This window comes from Mytilus trossulus, chromosome 8 (assembly GCF_036588685.1).
Source record: "Mytilus trossulus isolate FHL-02 chromosome 8, PNRI_Mtr1.1.1.hap1, whole genome shotgun sequence".
Classification (NCBI taxonomy): Eukaryota; Metazoa; Mollusca; class Bivalvia; order Mytilida; family Mytilidae; genus Mytilus; species Mytilus trossulus.
This window is the reverse complement of record NC_086380.1, coordinates 10135489-10156014: the sequence shown is the minus strand read 5'-3', so window position 1 is coordinate 10156014 and position 20526 is coordinate 10135489. Positions and strand designations below refer to the sequence as shown.

The 20526-nt window shown below is 31.2% G+C and overlaps 1 protein-coding gene across 1 annotated transcript in view; it reads left to right on the top strand.

Annotated features, from left to right (window-relative positions):
• The first annotated feature begins 14382 nt into the window (after positions 1-14382).
• LOC134727319 (uncharacterized) overlaps positions 14383-20526 on the top strand; it is a 286564-nt gene continuing 280420 nt past the window's right edge. Inside the window, exons 1-2 of the mRNA XM_063591696.1 lie at positions 14383-14534; positions 19263-19471. Of these exons, the coding sequence (XP_063447766.1) occupies positions 14413-14534; positions 19263-19471 (331 nt within the window). The 5' untranslated portion in view covers positions 14383-14412. The remainder of the gene's footprint in view (positions 14535-19262; positions 19472-20526) is intronic.

The window sequence follows — 20526 nt, the reverse complement described above, 5'->3', positions numbered from 1 at the left end:
CATTGGTAATCATACCACATCTTCTTATTTTTATAAAACGATGGTGAACTCGATAAAAAAAGGCAATTGTAGTATACCGTTTTTCAAAAGTCAAAGAACGATAAAAAAAAAAAAGTAACATTACTGAAATTGATACACAAGCATTGATTTCCATAAAAGATTAACATTTGTTTTTATAGTTTCATCGCGTTCCCTTTTCTTTGTTGATCTTGATTATAACACTTTATATACCTGACTTTGTGTATCATAGGTTTATAATGATAAATGCGTCCTTTTGTGTTTACGTTTTTTCAATGACGATTTTTGTAGCAGTGCTTTTTCAGAATGTCTCTGAGATGGGAAATATTAAAGGTCAGTGCATACGTTATATCTGACACTAGTAAGAGATGATGGAGACGTTTACACTTTGTATTGCATTGCGTTTATTTCTATTTTGCAAAAACAAAATCTTTTATGATGGCTATGTCATGGCTCTCGACGAAATATCTCAATAAGTATAATTATGTATGATTCTTTCCGACATCTGTTGGAGCTAAAGTTTTGTCCTTTTCCTTACAAATTCCAATTGTGGTACTATTCAGGAGAGTTTCACAAAATAAAACAGGATCTAGGAGATATGACTTTACGATTTAATGTAAGGTCAAGGTATAATTTGTCTTTCATAAACTGTGTATAGACAATTTTCTGAGTAGAGGTTCAATCGTCGCATGATCAATAACAAACCCAAATGTCCTAGTAAACCAAAAAAAAAGGAAGTCGCTTATCAAATGAAAATATCAAAATCTCAAACACATAACACAAAGGGAAAAAGCTATTATATAACTGACTTGGTACATGCATTTCCTTATGCAGAAAAGTTTACCTAGTTAATGCTCAGTTTGGTTAATTTTTCAATTTCTTTGAGATATTGTGTTTTGCATGTTTGTATGTATTTAAAGTAATCTCTAGAACTGAATTTGATGTAGGATAAATGTTGCAAATTTAAGTGTATTGATATTTTTATTGCAGTCATTTTACGAACTAATTTTTTGATAAAGATCGTGTTTGTTTCTGCTAATTGTCATGAATTACATAAGACATATCGATACACTTTCGGTTTACATTTGAAGGATCATATGACTGAATATTCGATTTCAACTAATTATCGACGATAATAAATATCATCTTTGTTCCAGTAAAAACTAATTAGAACTATCACAAACATATGATAAGTTCAGCAATTTAATCCTTTTAAATTTCATATTTATTTTACTCATATTCAATCGTTTCAAATGGAAAAACAATATAGCTATACATGCAAATGTTGATCCTTTACACAATTAAACTTGCGCTAAATAGTAATCAATTACACGAGATGACGACTTACATCTATACAAATACATATTTAACAAATATATTCATCAATTTTCAATTCACTTCCAGTATATTGCTTATTTATTACAGCCTAAAATGGCACAAATATTTAAAGCATAACCATCTAGGTTAATATCGAAACAAGTGGTCTACAAATTGGAAATTGCCATACGTTCTAAAAGAAATTCGATGGATAGCATTTAAAATTATACATTTTTATAAACATGCAAAGATGATTTATATAGGCATAGAATTTCAAGTATTATTTTTTTTCAAATACACACACTTAACGACGATTAAAGCAATTCCTATACTTTGATCTCTGAAATGAAACTTTAAACATAAGTGCAATTCAAATCTCTGGAAATTTTACCGAGTTATTGCTTTTTTTTGAAAAAAGGCTTTAATTCAATCAGTGTTCAAGATAACAAAGAATATTTAATTGGATTATAATTACAGGTAATTGCATCCGAGATTAATTTGTGGAGGTTCAATACGCATACTCTTCGGTTCAGCACATAAACATTAGACAAATCTTTGCAGTTTAATTGTCATTTTATATTTCATCAGATCCACAAGCAAAGGACTTTGATCGGTTGTAATTATTAAATTACATTTCAATCAAATGACTATTTACCTATAATTACTAGTAGTTATTACTAGACCAATCGGCTGTAGTAGATACATGAATAATTTGTACATCCTGGATCGATATTACATCCAATGATGACACTGTGCTAACAGATAAAAATTAAGTGTAGGAAAGTTTATGTTTTAGGCCATGGATATGAACTCGGTACGGATATCTCTACTTTTGGGAATATTTGGTGGTAAGTTGTATTACAGTTTTCCATCATCAGGTTTAATTAGTGATGTATATGCTTATTACTGAATTTTAAGCATCTAATATCAAATGGCAATATCAGTCTTATTTGTCAATATCAATCAAGTCGTCAAATGGTATTATTTGTGATAAATAAAAGACTTGGTTATTTTCTTATCTTTTAAACTTGTTTTGTTTTACATATTTATGTATAATGTAAGTTTGGCTATTTATTTGATAAGTTTAAAGTGTCAACTTGCCAATTTTCAAGCCGGAATTAATTTGAAGATTATTTACAACGTTTTGTTCTTGCAACGATAGTTAGATAGTTAAACATTAAAGCGCTTTCTGAAATGATTCTTATTCATACGAAGATTATTCGTAAAGTTCATCTATTATCACCTCGAAGGCATAATGAAAACAAATATTTAATTAAGCAGATTTCAAAAATCAAGAATTTAAACTGCTTAATTTTTTTTTATCCAATCCTTCTTGTATATTGAATACACAAAAATTCTATTTACATTGTAACAAAGAAGCAACTTTATACATTAATATGTGCTAATTGTAAGCTTTTGAAATATGGTGGTATGAGGTATATGTCCAGTTGATAATAAATCAATGTCCATACTGTCGATAAAGTTTAAAGTCACTAAAATTAAAACAACAATAGATACCAATTTTTATTCAGGCGTAGTTATGAAAGCAATTTTACTACTTAAACATACTCGTCAGTTGTCATTGCTTTAACAAGCTTTATTCAACTGCTCTTTTGTAAGGTGAATAATGTCTATTATTTTATGTCAATTATTCTTGTACGTCATACCAGTTTTTCGTATTTATACCTATTGCTACTGATTTTAATACTTTGTTCATATGTTGTATTGATTCACCACTGTCCCATCTTATTAGATGGGTTAAGCTCTTACAAGCATGAATCCCAAAGTCAGGAACCAAGCTGAATTTGAGGGGTTGTCGTTGGTACGTGTTTGTTAGTTTTACTTTGTTTTGTATAATCAATTTGGGCGTTATTCTTCTTGTGTTTAAATGATTCAAGTTAATCGTGTCAATGACTTTTATAGTCGATTATGAGGTATAGGTTTTGCTCATTGTTGAAGACTTTTTGGCTGCATTAATTTAAACTCTAGTTGAAGATTGTCTCGTTAGAAAAAACTTAAAACTAGTCGTATGCTTTGCTTTATACATTTGTTTGTGTAAGTAGTGAAGTGTTTAACGTAAACTTTCATCGATAACAAATTCCTTATAGGAAAACAAAAAAGCTTTATCATTAGGCGAAGTGTGTTAATAATAAAAACGCAACGAATTAAAATAAACAATAAAACTTCTTGATGACGACTTAACCTGTTATGACGTTATCAATATGTTTTGATATTTATTTGAAGTGAAAATATTGCGGCAATCGCCAGGATTGACAAAAGTAAAAGCGACATTAGGGACGTATTTTGTTAACTTGGGCAAAACTACGATAACAAAAATTAAGGTGTAAGAGTACAGAAAAGTATGATTAAAAACGTGTAAATTAACTACATTTAATAAATTTCAAATATCTGTTTTGATTAATTACCATATTCTGTAAATGAAACAGAATAATAAAGAAGTGTCATACATGTGGAAGGTTAAGCAAGTTAAAATAGGTCCAACCGTCAAACCTCCATTATTGTTCTTCAAAAATTGCTTATACGTATTCAGGAATAAAGCTTTTGTTTTTCACCCGTTTGTGAATTAATAGCGTTTGATTTTTGTTGTAACTTTTTTATTGACTTTACGTTTTTTAATGTGCCGTGGAGTCCGGCAGTTTTGTTATATTTTTTGGTAGAAATGTAAAATTGTTCAAACGGGCAGCTGCCGTATTTTTTTAGCATTATAATTATATCTATAAACAAATACTTTCTTCTTTTTCTGTGATCAAATCGTGTCTTGACCTTTATTAAGACCATCTCTTACACGAATCAAATATGTCTCATTTATTTAGTGTAGGTGTCTGTAATTTTGGACTTGGAGATATCGCTAAGATATTGAAGTTCTGTTTATGAGAAATTACAGTTCAAACGCTTTAATTATCTGAAAGATGACTTGACAGTGAATTATTTATATTGATGTCGTGACTTGAATATTTCACCGATGAAACAGAGCTGCTTTTGTTTGAAAATTACTGTAAACCAACTTATTTTCGCAGATATCCTTATTTCCCGATTAATCCTTTCTAGTCATGCATTTCACGGCGATTTCTCAGATTAACTTAATTTAGTTAAAGATCGAAATATTCTTATTTAACATGTTGGCACCAATTTATATTTGCATTTTTTTCTATTGGCGGAAGTCGCGAAAATAAATCGCTGGCGAAAAGTAATTGGGTAACAGTATACATTTACTTTGTCCTTTTTAAAAGAAAACCGAAGATAAAGAGAGGAAAACACAAATAGTCAAACACAAATGTACAAAAATAATCAAATCGTTTTTAACTTTTGAATCACATATTTCTTTTTACAGCACTATATGTATTCACATTTAAACCACGATATTTTAAATTACAACAAAATAGAAACAATAAAAAAAAATAACAATTAGAACGAAACATTATAAAAAAACAATGGACAACATGCATCTTTATTTTATAAAAAAGAATAGAAATATTTAATTTATACGTGAAATATAAGGAATGAGGTATACAACGAAGTTATATCTGTTTATTACTTTTATACTTTTATAAACATGAAAGAGTAAAGGTGAAATATAATTTAGTCAAATCATTGTTTATTGATTTTGTTTCTCAAGTAAACTAGTGAAAACAAATCATTTTCATAACGGCTTTTTCTTAACAAATTATTTAAACACAGTCAATTACATAGTCAAATACATCTCAAATGCACCATATGGATTACACAACATTTGATTAATAGTAACAACCTAAACACACGTATTAAGTATCTGTATCGGCATATTAAAGCAGAAATTTATATCTGTAGGGAAGTATGAAACGGTAAAAATCGCTTTGGTCACTGTAGTAGACTTTGTTAAGTCGCATAACTAACTTGATATATGTTTTCACAAAATAGACAATTAAATAAATAAATAGATAAGCGATAATAAATTTCTATTTATAGAGATTTCAAAAACAAAAGGTGTGAACATGCATAATTTTGGGGTCCTTTATAGCTTGTTGTTCGGTGTGAGCCAAGGCTCCGTGTTGAAGGCCGTATTTTAACCTATACTGGTTTACTTTTTAAATTGTTATTTGGATGGAGAGTTGTCTCATTGGCACTCACACCACATCTTCCTATATCTATGTTCAACTTATAAGGAACGCTAAGATGCGGTTCATGCTTTTATAAGAGTATTCCATTATGTAGATGCTAAATTGTGAAAAAGACACTTTTTTGGGGGGATGGGGGTTGGGGATGTTCCACAACATGTATATGAATGATGCATAATTTCTGTAACTTAACTTTATACATTGTGTCTAACACCTCGACTTTGAAGATAGGTTTATAACGAATCTTTCCAAGAATAATAAAAAAAAAAGGCAACAGTAGTATACCGCTGTTCAAAACTCATAAATCCATGGACAAAAAACAAAATCGGGGTAACAAACCAAAACCGAGCGAAACGCATGAAATATAAGAGGAGAACAACTACACAACACCGACACGCAACACACACAGAAACGGACCAAGCATCAGACAAAACACCACGAGAATAACAAATATAACATGAAAACCAAATACATGAATTAGGGATAGACAAGTACCGTGCCACGTCTTATCTCAATATCTCAAAAATAAGAGAAAACACAAACGACTCAACGTTAAAATGCAACACACAGAGAAACGAACAATAATATAACAATGACCATCTTCCTGACTTGGTACAGGACACTTTTAAAGGGGAATAAAAGTGGTGGGTTGAACCTGGTAGTAGTTTTTGTTTCTGAATGTTAAACAGCTTAGCCTGTTTTCACATTGACCTAAATTCGGTGTTGTGTTAGTGTAACTCACATGTAAACTAAACATATTTGCGTTCCCATTGATAAAACTCAATGTTTTGATTTAGTTAAATCATGTTTTATCTACACACAGTCGATAGTCAATGAAGGCCTAGTGTAGGTTCAGTGAACACAAAATTCGGCATTTAGAACATTAGTTTTACCGTGTATATATTTAAGGAGGAAACTATTTTTTAGTAAAATTGATATTTTTGATAATTATTAGTATAGTTCTTTACAGAAATTGTTGTCTAAATTTCTGTAAAAAACTATCCTATTTTATTCTTAAAAAAAGTACTTTATTAACCCTTGATCAAGACTCAAGGCAGCACCAATGCCGAACCGATAAGGCAGCAACCAATTGATTTTCAAGGGGGGTCTATTATAGTTAAGTATAAAACATATAGGCAGGGGGTGGGGATGTTGGGCTATAGATTTTGTTTTTGAATTAAAAAATGCTTCCAGTTTTTGGCCCTGATTTTTTTTTCACCGTCAGCTGCCACTATATATAATGCTAAATTTTATTTCGACTTGTCACCAAAACTTGTCCTAAAATCATCTATAACCCAAGCCCCCTCCCCCTCCCCCAAAAAATAAAATAGATAGTTACTGCCTTATTCATTTGAAAAGGTCTTCCCGAATCGACTTGACGTACACAGAAATATTCGCCACTGGTCTTTACTCAAACAACGACTCACACATAAATGTATGACTAAAAAAAGGTGTGAGGTAAATGATATGTTTGTCTAGTATCTCAGATCCGTTAAATAACACTTAAAAAAACGTTACCTTATTCCTTTACCAAATACTCCTTGGAAGAAGAAATACCATTTGAAACAAACAGAAAAGATATGTAGTGATCCCTAAGGGGGAGGGTTATTCTGTTTTTATCTGAGTCAGATTTTTTTTGCACGTACGCCTTTATTCCGTTTTCGTTTCGATGCTGGTGATCAAATACTTTTTTTCAATAGTTAACAATATAATCTATGGGGAAACTCTTGATTCAGAATAATTTTTTTATCATCTGTATGACCAGATTTTTTTTTTATCAAATTGGGGATCGGAATATTTCAATCCCCCCCTTTTGAAGTCAAATGGTCGTTCCCTTACTTCTAGATAAATTGTCCGACAACTTTGAATTCAGTTCTACGTAATGAACATTTAAATAAGCTTACAAGTGTGAACAAATCTTATGTAAAGGTACTTAAACAAGAAATATAGATATGAACAAATTCAATGTGAGGCCAGTGTCCCTTACATTAAACTGATTGTAAACATGTTTACTGTACAATGCGTTTGGTGTGAACACGACATTAGTTGCAACATTATATCAATGCATGTTTAGAGACTACTTATCTCCGCGTTGATCGGGTATTCATCAGCCGTCGTTAACAATTGCAGTCATGATTTCTTTTATTTAGTGTTACTGTTTCGATGGAAGTTTATAGGCCATGTTTTTATTTTTAGCTAGATAAAATTAGGCTTAAATCAACTGAAATACGATTTATTCGTATATGAATAAGTTAATATTATTTTCCTAGCTAAATAATTAATTGTCTCTTAAAGTTAGAAGGATCTTTTAGTCACTGATGCGTGTGTTTTGCTGAACTTTCAATTACAGCTTTCGGAACAATTTTATTTCTGTCATTAAGGACAGATCGGATAGCATAAGAATAGCGAAATGTAAATTTGTATTTTCATATTGAAATCAAGCACATTATCAAACGAATAAACTATTGATGGAGATAAGTTTTTAATTTTCAATTTTCTATGTGATTGCATTAATCATCTTAAATTAGAACATTTATCGAGATAATTATTCACCTACCGCTTCTTATCTCTTACATAAATAAACCATACCAATCTGCCATATATTGAAGACTATTGACACTCTTTCTACTAAATAGAAAACATTGCAAAAGTGGAAGAATCTTATAAATAATGACGTAGGTGGACTGTCTTTGTAACCGACCGTGCAAGGGCTGTATAGCCAGTCAAGGTCGTTAAAAACTTCCATTTGTCTTTGTACTTAAGCAGAACAAGAAATAAAACACCACTAGATGTTAAGCTGAAACCATGTTGTTTAGTAAATTGTCGTTATGCACAGTTAAATCCACCGTAATGGTTATCTATTAAAGATACAAACATTGATATAACTAATCCTATCAGTGTCAAACCTATTGGTTTTATTCCAACTTATAAATAAACAGCATCTTGAATTAAACTAAACCATAACTGTTGTATATAACTTTCGTTTTCTCTGCGTGTTTAACTATTTCACTAATAACGCCATATTAAAGTTAATTCATCCGTTTATGATTAAACCAATAAGATTTTCGAACAACACATGTGTACTGTTCAAGCACAGTAGGGATTTTTTTGTATAATTTTAAAGATTTAGCAAAAACGTAAATAGAGACATCTGCTCTAATGTAGGCCTTGGTATAAGTATAACTGGTAATGCCAATAAACGTTATGATATTATTTTAATTTTCCTTCAACTGTTGATTTTGAATGACTATGTCTGTACCAAGTCCGGAATATGATAATTGTTGTCCACTCGTTTAATGTGTTTTACTATTGATTTTGCCATTTGGGTACGGAGTCTCCGTTTTGAATTTTCCTCGGAGTTGAGTTGATTTGTGATTTAACTATTTTCTTTAAAGAATAAAATTTTTCAGCACGGAAGATTTTATGTCTATGATGTTAGATTTGAAATTTAAATGCTCGTTATTAACTTATTTCTCTAAGAAAAAGAGATATCTATATATATTTATAACTCATCATAGATACCAGGATTGAAATTGTGTATTTACGCGCGTTCCGTCTATAAAAGACTCATCAGTGACAATAGAATAAAAACATAAATAAAAAGGTCAATACAAATACGAAGTTGAAGAGCTTTAGGTACGTATATGTCAACATTTATAAATTTGTCAAATACTTTACTTGATGTTTACACAGATATATAAATATTTTGAGATAGTATGGTTTGAACTACAGAAATTAGAGGAAAACGATCTACAGAAAAAAATAATGCACTTTCTTGACTTAATATGCAATGGAATAACGTAATGAGATCTGACAAAACCTTGCTTTTCCTGGTATCATTTGCAGTTGACAGACTTGAGCAAGGATGCATTTCGGTCAATGGTTGTCTTGAACAGTCTTTTTGTTAAGCAGTCTGAGTATAATATAGTATCGTAGATACCGGGATTACATTTTATTTTACACCAGACGCGCGTTTCGTCTAAAAAAGACTCATCAGTGACGCACGAATTATATAGTTGGAAATATTGTTTATACACCTGTCTTTAACTCAAAATATTTAGCTCATCTTAATATGACTGATTGGCTTTTTATGTCTCACTGACAGCTGAACGTATCACAATGATTAAATATACGATTTTGCGACTGCGTCTAGGTAGAGATAGTCACTACAAACAAAGGCATTGGCATGATTTAATTATATGTGTGATCAAGTTATTAATTTCTCTACATTGTGTCACCTTATATACGTAGTTTCTTTTGATTCTAAAACTTCTAAAAGAGGGACGAAAAATACCAAAGGGACAGTCAAACACATAAATCTAAAATGAATAAACAACACGAACCCCACCAAAAACTAGGGGCGATCTCAGGTGCTCAGGATGGCTAAGCAGATTCTGCTCCACATGTGGCAGCTAACTTTTCTATGTATTTATCACGGTTATATTTCCTTAGCTTGCACGTGTTTATGTATGAATGTTACTGATTACGAAACAATCATATAGAGCGCTTTGAACGCACGTAATTTATAGAGTGCTATTTTCAAATACTTTTTGTGTTTTGGTATTTCCGTGTTTAGGATTCCTTGGGTGGATTTTAAATTGTATATGCAAGCGTTAAATATACAATGAAGATGTGGTATGGAAACTATGCGAGCTATTTATTTGGAACTAAGAGACTTTGTAAATGGCATTTGAAAATGGTATGAAATTGGAAATTTATCAAATTCATCGATTGGCGTAACAAGTGAAGAATAATGATAGTTATATCCTCATGTATACATATTAAGAATGGCTGATTATATGATAGGTACTATCTGATTCTTGGTATAAAATTTGGATTTCACGTGTGTCAAATCTCATGAACGAATGCGTTTTCGCATTACCTATTACATATGGAAATATCCGACTTAATCTGTTACATGGTTTCGATATCTACATTACTAATTGTCTCCTTATCGCTTAATAATATCTCCGCAACATTATTTGTTGGTTGATATAATTAACGAATCGTAATGACATTTACAATGTCGATTCCACTGAGCTAATCAAAATAAATTTGCAAAAGAATCAATAAATTGCTTATAAAAAATTTGTATACAACCTTTGATAATTTTGAGAGTTGGCAGATAAAAGTTTAATGAATTGATCAATAAAGGCTATTATTGCAGAATTAAAATTCATGATCGACAACATCGTTTGTATGAAATACAAAGTACATTTTACTTTATAAACGGTCCTTAGTCGGAAGTTACAGAGGAAATTGTACATTGTTTGTCTGTGGTAATAGGGTAAAAGCTTCCGCTTTCGTTTTTTTTATTAAAGAGTTTCCATGTCATCATTCATCCTATTACGCACTGGTTATGCAGCTTGTATAGACAATAAAGGTACACGGCAGCATACAGTCCTCAACAAATAGTATGTGTCTTGGTCATCTTTGCAGAATATGGTATGATTGCACCAATATTCATGATACTTTTTTGTTGGCAAAATGTATTTTAATATTGATTGAAATGTATTAAGTCATATCAATTCCTAGTCGATGGAACACTTTGATACCGGAAAGGCAGCTCTTGCATCCTGTATCCGCCATAGCAGAGGTTGTAACAGTATTTGAGATTTTAGTCATGTGCAAAAAAAGTAAAAACACAAAAATACTGAACTTCGAGGAAATTTCAAAAAGGAAAATCAAAAATCAAAAGGCAAAATCAAAAGTCCAAACACATCAAACGAATGGATAACAACTGTCATATTCCTGACTTGGTACAGGCATTTTCTAATGTAGAAAATGGTGGATTGAACCTGGTTTTATAGCTAGCTAAACCTGTCACTTGTATGACAGTTGCATCAAATTCCATTACATTGTCAACGATGCGTGAACAAAACAAACATACTCAAAGAGTAAAAATGTCAAAAATAGGGGTACAACAGTCAATACTGTGTTATCATCTTAATATCACTATAAAAAACCAAAGTCTTAATCATATATATGACTTCCCCCTGTGGATCGTGTCAAGTCCTTGAGTAGCTGCTCATCATATCATTCTGAAAGTTAAACTACCTTGTCACAGCCTGCAATTTTTGTTGCTTTAACATAATTGGACCACCGTGATTTAAAGTATGAACTAGTACTAGCTGTTGATTTAACCAATGATAGTTGATAAATTGAAAGAATTGAACATGGTTTTGATTGCAAATGTTATGGCTAGGGATCTCTTTTAATAGTTTATAAAAATGTTGAAAAATCGGAAAGCACACTTAAGGTCACCTTCATTTTAAATTTTTAAAATTTTTCTGTATTTTTTTACTATTGTCAATGGATAATGTATTTTTCATAACCCGTCATATACAATAAAAGATTTACATGTATGTAAGTTAGTTCGATGTAATGCCAAATGAATGCATGCAAACTAAAGTCGCATATCCAATAGAAATATGAAGAAAATGAAAATATTAATGGGTGCATAAAGGCATTAGGATTCACGGGGACGCTTCAAGGCAAATTTAAAAGGATATGATGTATTCAAACTTGGCATATTTCAAGCAGAATCCTTTACACTCAATTGGAATACAATCGTTTTCACCAGTACCAAAGCAATTAAATAACTTTGAAACGTTTTATGACTTATATATATTCATAGAATTGCATTTTAGTTAAAGATATTTAGGATATTAACTTTGTTGTTTGTAAAACCAATTTCATTATCATGCGATATACGAAAATTACTGTAGGGTGCAACATTTGCTTCTTGTTTTCGTGTGAAAGGTTAGCTGTGTTGAGGAGATAAGAATTTCATTGTCGCAATTGATGACGCCATACTTATTACGCTATGTTGTATTGACTATAAATCGTATACTGTCTATAGTAATACCGGGTTTTTAGAAACAAAATAAACCATTCAAAACCAAAACAGAGTATATAAGTTTGCTTTTGTAGTGTCTTTGGTGAAAACGGATGTTTTGCAGAAATAAGTATTCCCTTTCAGAAAATATGACTTCGAAAGAAATGAATACAGTAAATGTCATCAAATTATTGCGTACGTGGTTCGGGTTTGAATATCTTTATGAATATAAAATAGTTTAGGGTTGACCTTTTTAAAACACAGATTTAAAGTAATATAGATTGATTTGACTCATATGTATTCCTTAACTACACCTTAGTTAACGACAAAAAAAATTAAAAATAAATTAAGTCTTTCTGGTTGACATGATTTATAGCATACAGTGCTTGAAAGTTTTTTGTACAGCAATCCTAACATATTCCAGCGGTAGCAAATCCCTAATTTGAATAACGTAATGAGTACATATTTTATCAAGAATAGGCTTCGGACGATGCAAGTTTGAAATAGTTACCTTCATGCTTTTGTTCTCCCATTGGTCGTAATATTCTTTTCAAAGTAATCTTTTGAACTCTAAAATAAGCGCGACTAGATATGTTGACAGTTTAAGCAAATCGTGCGATGCACTCGGATGCATCACCATGCTTACAGACAGTCAGGAAAAGGACATATTCAACAAATTTATATATCAATACAATATACTTGCCACAAATGATCGAATGCAGCAAAACGATGTTGCAAGTGAGGTGAATTACATAGTAAAATGTGTATATACTTGTACCATCGGAACGTATTTACCGAAATACGTAACCAATATACAGTGGACTGTATTTGTGTTACAGCTGAGAATTGTTTGATAGTGAAAAATGTAGGCTTGTTTTCTTTTTGCCCTATGGAACATTCTGTATAAATTTGATAAACATGTGTTTAAAAGAAAGGTACTTTTTAAGTGCCGTTATGCATGCACATTTATTAACAATTTGGGTGAGTCCGGGCCCGGAAAGATAGTTAAGAGAGGTTATATGCAAATTGTAAAAATTATGAAAGAAGAGTTTTTGGAATAGACGTTTATGAATATTAATGAATCCATATATGGTTGACAACTCTCGTTAAATACATCTCATCGTATCGTATGGCTCTTTTGTCTGTTATAAGGAAGTTAGTAAATAATGAAGAAGGATTTTTGGTCGATCATCTAAACCACTGGCTATGTTTATCGGTCCATTTTATAATTTTGGTCAAATAACGATCTTAGGTCCATTTGTGTCTCTTTACATTATTTTAATTATTTAAATGCACTTTAAATGACAATTATATTTACTGAAAAAAAAATCGTTCATTTATTTATTGCTAGAGATAAACAATGACATGAATTTATGGAGTAAAACATTTGATTTTTTTCATAATTGAGTCATAATTGTCGTACATTCTAATTAAAACATAAGCAATTGTCAATATAGAACAAGTTTGAATTTAAGTGTGATGGATTGGTTTATGAAAGTGTCATTCTAAACATACAATGGATACTTTTTCATAAAAAAATATAATCAATAACATTATCAAATTGTAAGACGAATACACCTTTTCCTCGTATATTTGAAATTTGCAATGCCAATTACTCCGAAAAGTGCCGTTTGCTCAATACTTGCACTATTATAAGTTCATGATGAAAAGGTTATTGACTTAAAAAAAAATCATACTAAAACAGAATACAAAAATAGACACAAAAAACCCATAAAAACATCACCTTATTTCTGTAAAAAAAAGAGGTAAAAATTATCTTCAATATTTACAAGTGAGTCTGTACTACAGTAAGTTAAAATAGATAGACGGGCGGATTAGTAAATGGAAAGTTCTCATATTCACTCAGTACTACTATAAGGAAATCAGGAGATGTTGTTTGATTGCTAACCAGCAAACGAAGCTTGCTTTCTGATGATGAAAAATATATTTCTTTTCACTCTTTATTTCTAAATGATTTTGCTTGTATTTGTTTTTCTTTTCCTACCTGAAACAAAATTTACAAATTTACAAGGACTTAATTTGTATAAAGAAGTATTTTATTTTCATTTTTCAGTTACTGAAAACGCTAATACTAACTATCAGTTGGTATTTAACCCTACAACAATGTCATGGGTTAGTGCTGCCACCTGGTGTGAAGTAAAGGGTGGAGATCTTGTTAGTTTGGATTCACAGGCAGCCATTTTAATGGTAGAATGGTATAAGGACAACGACTGGAGTGCTCAATGGTATTTCATGTCTTCTTGTCTTGCAATACAATTATTCTTTTTTTCTATGAATACACGACAAAAGGGTTAAAAATCGTAATGACTATATGTATACTTAATGGAAACGTTATTTATAGTTATCAAAAGTACCAGGATTATAATTTTTTACGCCAGACGCGTGTTTCGTCTACATAAGACTCATCAGTGACGCTCAAATCAAAATAGTTAAAAAGCCAAATAAATACAAAGTTGAAGAGCATTGAGGATCCAAAATTCCAAAAAGTTGTGCCAAATACGGCTAAAATTATCTACTCCTGGGGTAAGAAAAACCTTAGTTATTCGAAAAATTCAAAGTTTTGTAAACAGAAAATTTATAAAAATGACCATACAATTGATATTCATGTCAACACCGAAGTGCTGACTACTGGGCTGGTGATACCCTCGGGGACGAAACGTCCACCAGCAGTGGCATCGACCCAGTGGTGTAAATAGTTATCAAAAGTACCAGGATTATAATTTTTTACGCCAGACGCGTGTTTCGTCTACATAAGACTCATCAGTGACGCTCAGATCAAAAAAGTTAAAAAGCCAAATAAATACAAAGTTGAAGAGCATTGAGGATCCAAAATTCCAAAAAGTTGTGCCAAATACGGCTAAGGTTATCTACTCCTGAGGTAAGAAAAACCTTAGTTATTCGAAAAAGTCAAAGTTTTGTAAACAGAAAATTTATAAAAATGACCATATAATTGATATTCATGTCAACACCGAAGTGCTGACTACTGGGCTGGTGATAACCTCGGGGACGAAACGTCCACCAGCAGTGGCATCGACCCAGTGGTGTAAATAGTTATCAAAAGTACCAGGATTATATTTTTTTACGCCAGACGGGCGTTTCGTCTACATAAGACTCATCAGTGACGCTCAGATCAAAATAGTTAAAAATAATATTTATGTGTTATTTAACCAATCACACAGAACTTTTGTTGCAGTAACCATTATATTTTATCTTGTTTCCAGTGTACACAGCTACTTTTGCATAGGTACTATTTATGTACCAAAAATCTGTAGTACTGGAAGTTTACTTTTAATGTTCAGTACTATTTTGTTTCTTTAAAATTATTGAAATATTTAGTTACTTTAGGTACTTGTATTTAATAGTACTTGATTTGTACTTGAAATTTAAGTACTACAGATTTCTGGTTACACAGTTACATTTTTAGCATTTTGAAAGTTTGTCTGTTTCATATCTCTCAAAGTTACAATGTTCCAACATGGAATACTGTGACCAATGTTGGTATTATTTTTGTACCAATATTACAAGAACAAATCAAGTACTGGAAAATACAAGTACCTAAACATTACAATAATTTTAAAGTAAAGAAATAGTACTAAATATTAAAAATAAATTTCCAGTACTGTAGATTTTAAGTACAGAAATAGTACCTATGCAAAAGTAGCTGTGAAGCATTTTTGTTCACATTGTTCTGTCTTTTGAGACATTGTGATTCCATTTCTCCACGTTGCATGTTAATTTATGTCTCTCCTGCAGACAAGAGGATCGTCACAGATTTTTTATACTCAAATATACGAACGAAGTGGTAACTTTGGTATGCCAAGTGTCAAAACATTCAAAAATGAATACCAACGGTCTCGTCTATTTAAAATAATACAAGAAACGAGACACACTTATGAACCACACCAACAAACGACAACTATATTCTGAACATCAGGTTCTATACCTAGTGCAAAACGTGCAGCGTGTTTACACGTTTTAATGGGTAACAACCTTTTACAATTACCCGCAAAAGTAGTGTTACATCACAACATAAAACGACACACTATAAAATATCAATTGAAATGGCTTCAACACCTAAAAGACATATAAATACAAGTGAACATACATTGAGCGAATACATTTGATCTCTAAAACAGTGTCAATACACAAATAAATAAAATATGGAATGAAAAAATAATGGCAAAAGTAGTATACAGCTGTTCAATGTTAAATAATTACAGAAAGTACCATAACCTTAAACATCGTCGCAAAATAGAAAAGTGGCCTTCAAATATATAATATAAAGACAATACACCGCACAACTATTTCAAAATTATGAATGCAAATTTATTTGTTGAAACTCGTGTACGTTATTATTTAGTTACAACAAACAAAAGCACTATTTCAATTGACTCTGCTTTAATACGATAGATAACTGCCACTTGCATTTATAAAGATAATATTTTTGTTTGCTAAAGAGATTGCCTAAATCGTCAAGTTATCGGAATTCCAATGGATTGTTACTATGCACCAAATATTGCGGACCTGTTTTAGTATTACTACGAGTAATAACTGCTAATTAAAATCAGCCACATCACATAGAACATGTAGAAACAACATTTGATACGAAAATATTTTTAAAGATTGTTTCTATCTTTATAACTTGATTTTACTCCAGGTATTGCTGCGTGTTTGTTTATTCTATATTAGTTAGAAATATAGGGAAAGGATTGATATATCACAAACCATGATTGACCCTATCTAGTGCCCGGCTTAGGCTGATTAATTGTTACGCTGTGCTGGTGTTTTCCAGTTGGTCGGATTGTTATCTACATTACAAATTCTCTGTTTCTGTTTTAATTTTTTTTTTATCTTAAAAAGGAAATTGATTTATAAATAGAAAAGCAATCTTTTAAAATAGAAAACATATTACATCGTGTAGGCGTTTGTCTAAAACAAATAATCAGCAGAATTTTTCCTCCAGCACACTAGAATCAAATATTAAACAAGGAGGTAATTATGAGTGAATTCATAATTCAACGTTCATTTAATTTTGAACCACACCAGGTTAGAACCGGACAATTTGTTGGTGTTGCTCGCTTGGCATACTAATGTTGTTCGTGCTATCAGAAGTTATTTGATCAGACTAACATTCATAAAAAATAGACTGAGGTATGGCAGTTCGAAAAAAAAACATCTTATCTTCTTTTCTGTCTGTGTGATATCAGGAGCATTTTGAGTGTGTAAGTAAAGTTCCTTCAATAATACCCATATCCTAATGTAGCTAACGATTAATCTGTCTCCTTGTCGGTATGCGAGAACTTTTTAATGTGAGTCAAGATGTATTTGGTCTTACCGTTTTGCAAAAACTTTAATTTCCGTAACGTTTTTGATTGATCTAATTAAGTAAACTTCTCTGTAGATATGCCTTTGGACTTGCCTTATGCTAGTTTCCCTATCAACTTAACTTTGAATTTTGCTATTATAATCACTTGTTTCAAAGATGTGACGTTAAAATGAACTTAACAAAAGCACGAAAGATTTTTTTCCTAAAACGAAATGATCATATCAACAGACATATCACATTGATTATGATAGAGATATTGAGATGCATAAATGAGAGTGAAACAAATTCTAAACTAAATTCGTCATTTCGTTGTGTTTTTTTAAAATTATCGATGAACAAGTTATAAAGTTTTTTTCTTTTATAAATTTGAGAATACAATTTTTATAAATTGGCATATTGAAATACAAACAAATTCAAAAAATCCAACAGCTACATTTACAATCCTGTTAACGCTAAATCGTTATTCCTTGAAAACCAGTCACTTTTTATAATAGTTAAGATTAAAACAAAATTTTACCAATTGTTCTATTTGTTTGCCTATATTTGTTGTCAATATAATGGAATTCTATGCGACTATCATATTAGAGAGATATTTGGCTAGATATAAAACCAGGTTTTACATGCGGAAATACCTGGACCAAGTCAGAAATATGACACTTGCTTACATTCGTTTGATGTTTTTGAGCTTTTGATTTAGTAATTTGATAAAATACTGTTTGGGAGTTTGATAATTTAGCTTTTTAATTTTTTACATAATAGATTATGTTTAGAATATCTAATGCATAAACCTAAAACAAACCAAATGAAAAAGTTCAGCATATGAAAAAAACCTTGTGTGGTGACAGAAAATCAACATTGAATTAACATTCAACATGAAAAATTCATGAATATTGAACATTTTTAATTACTTCCCCCTTTGGTTGACACATCAAAGGAATAACCATCATGACATGCACACGTTCTAGAACACCGGTGACATTTAACTATTCATTGAAATTCCTATTAACACATCAAATTATGTCATACCATTGAAAAAAAATATTGTAATATGATAATTCAAAATAGTTTAGAAAAGACCTTAACACCTTTAATCGTTATATCATAATTCGAATGATTTTGTGTCGCTTGTTGCTAGTAACTGATCTTATCTTTAATCACCTCAGTTTCCTCTGCATTCATATTATCGCGTATTATATTGTATCGGGAAAGACGTTATTATCGTTACTTTTTCCTGAAACAAATGGTATATTCGTATAAATTGGTTGTTAGAATTATTTTTTTAAAAGCAGTGCCTATTATGTCGATGTTGGTGTTATGGAATACATTACACATGTACTACAAAAGCCAGTATTTGGTATTCAAATTGCCGGGGGAAAATAAATTGTCCTTCAATTGTTACTTTTGGCGAGTCGTACTGCACTTTTATTTACATTATGGCACACCCTTGATAAAAGCACAAAGACTGTGTATAATACAAGTTTCATGAAGACTCCAACTAAACAAAAGACGACAATTTTTGAACATTATTACATTACAGATAAACGTTTTCATAACTGCATTATTACTAAATGTTCATATCAGTACAAATAAACATTAACAATAACATTTCAAAAACTTGTCATTGTAGGACAAGCCATGCATGGACCGGACTTTACTCTGTGGATCTTAATACGGGTTACTGGCAGGGGACATGCAGCGCCTTAGCCTACTCATACTGGGCACCTGCTCAGACATATAGTTTCAGTTCACCATGTACATACATGGCGAGTAGTGATCTTCGTTGGTATTATGATGATTGCACGAGTCAACATCATGTGGTTTGTCAAGTTCCAAACGGTAATCAAACAACTAATTTAACAAATTTAACCCGCCAAAGTTTATCATCTGTTCAATTATACAGTTCAAAGTGAAAAGTTGATGTTAATCAGTTTTCTTATCTCTTCTTTGACTATCACACTTTAACTTAAATGTGAAATGTGAATAGATATACTGTGAAATATAACAATTAAAAGATCTGGTATGATTTTCAACGATACAAATCTATATAAAATACCAAATGAAACAGAAGTAAACGTTAATAGGTCATCGTATGGTATTTAGCAGTTGGCAAAGTATACACCGCAAAGTCAGCTTTAAAAGGCCCTGAAATGACATATGTTAAACATTTCTAAGTTCTGTACAAAATAATGAACGAAATTTTTGTTTTACGACAACCACTGAACAGTTTGGTTTTGGTATACAGTTGATAGTAAAATAGCAAAAATTCATTATTTAAAGGAACATTCATATAGCTTGTCCTACAATGGACATGTCCATTATCGAAAGGTAAAATCAATCGCTGAAACACATTAAACGACTGAGAAACAACTGTCATAAAACTGACTTGGTACAGACATTTCCTCATGTGTACAAAATTGGATTAAACATTGTTTTAATAGCTAGCTAAATCTCTCACTTGTTTAACAGTCGCATGCAATTCAGGTTTATAGTAAATGCAATTTAATTACTCATTATTGGATAACTATACACTTTGATACACAGAGTTTTGTTTTGTGCTCCGTAATATAGCTATAGATGAGTTTACTACTTTTCGTAAACAAACGTTCAATATAAAAAAGAAGATTTGGTATGATTGCCAATGAAACAACTGTTTAGAAGAGACCAAATTGACAAAGACATTAACAACTATAGGTCACCGTACGGCCTTCAACAATGAACAAAGCTCATACCGCAAAGTCAGCTATAAAAGGACCCGATATAACTTTCTGGGTATTTCTTGTGACATAGACGCTGTTTCTCTCTTATTTTTGAAGAACGAATATAGCTCTTTATTTCTTATTGACGAGTTTATTATTATCTTTTATTATTGTTTTACAAAGCTGTCCTTTTTT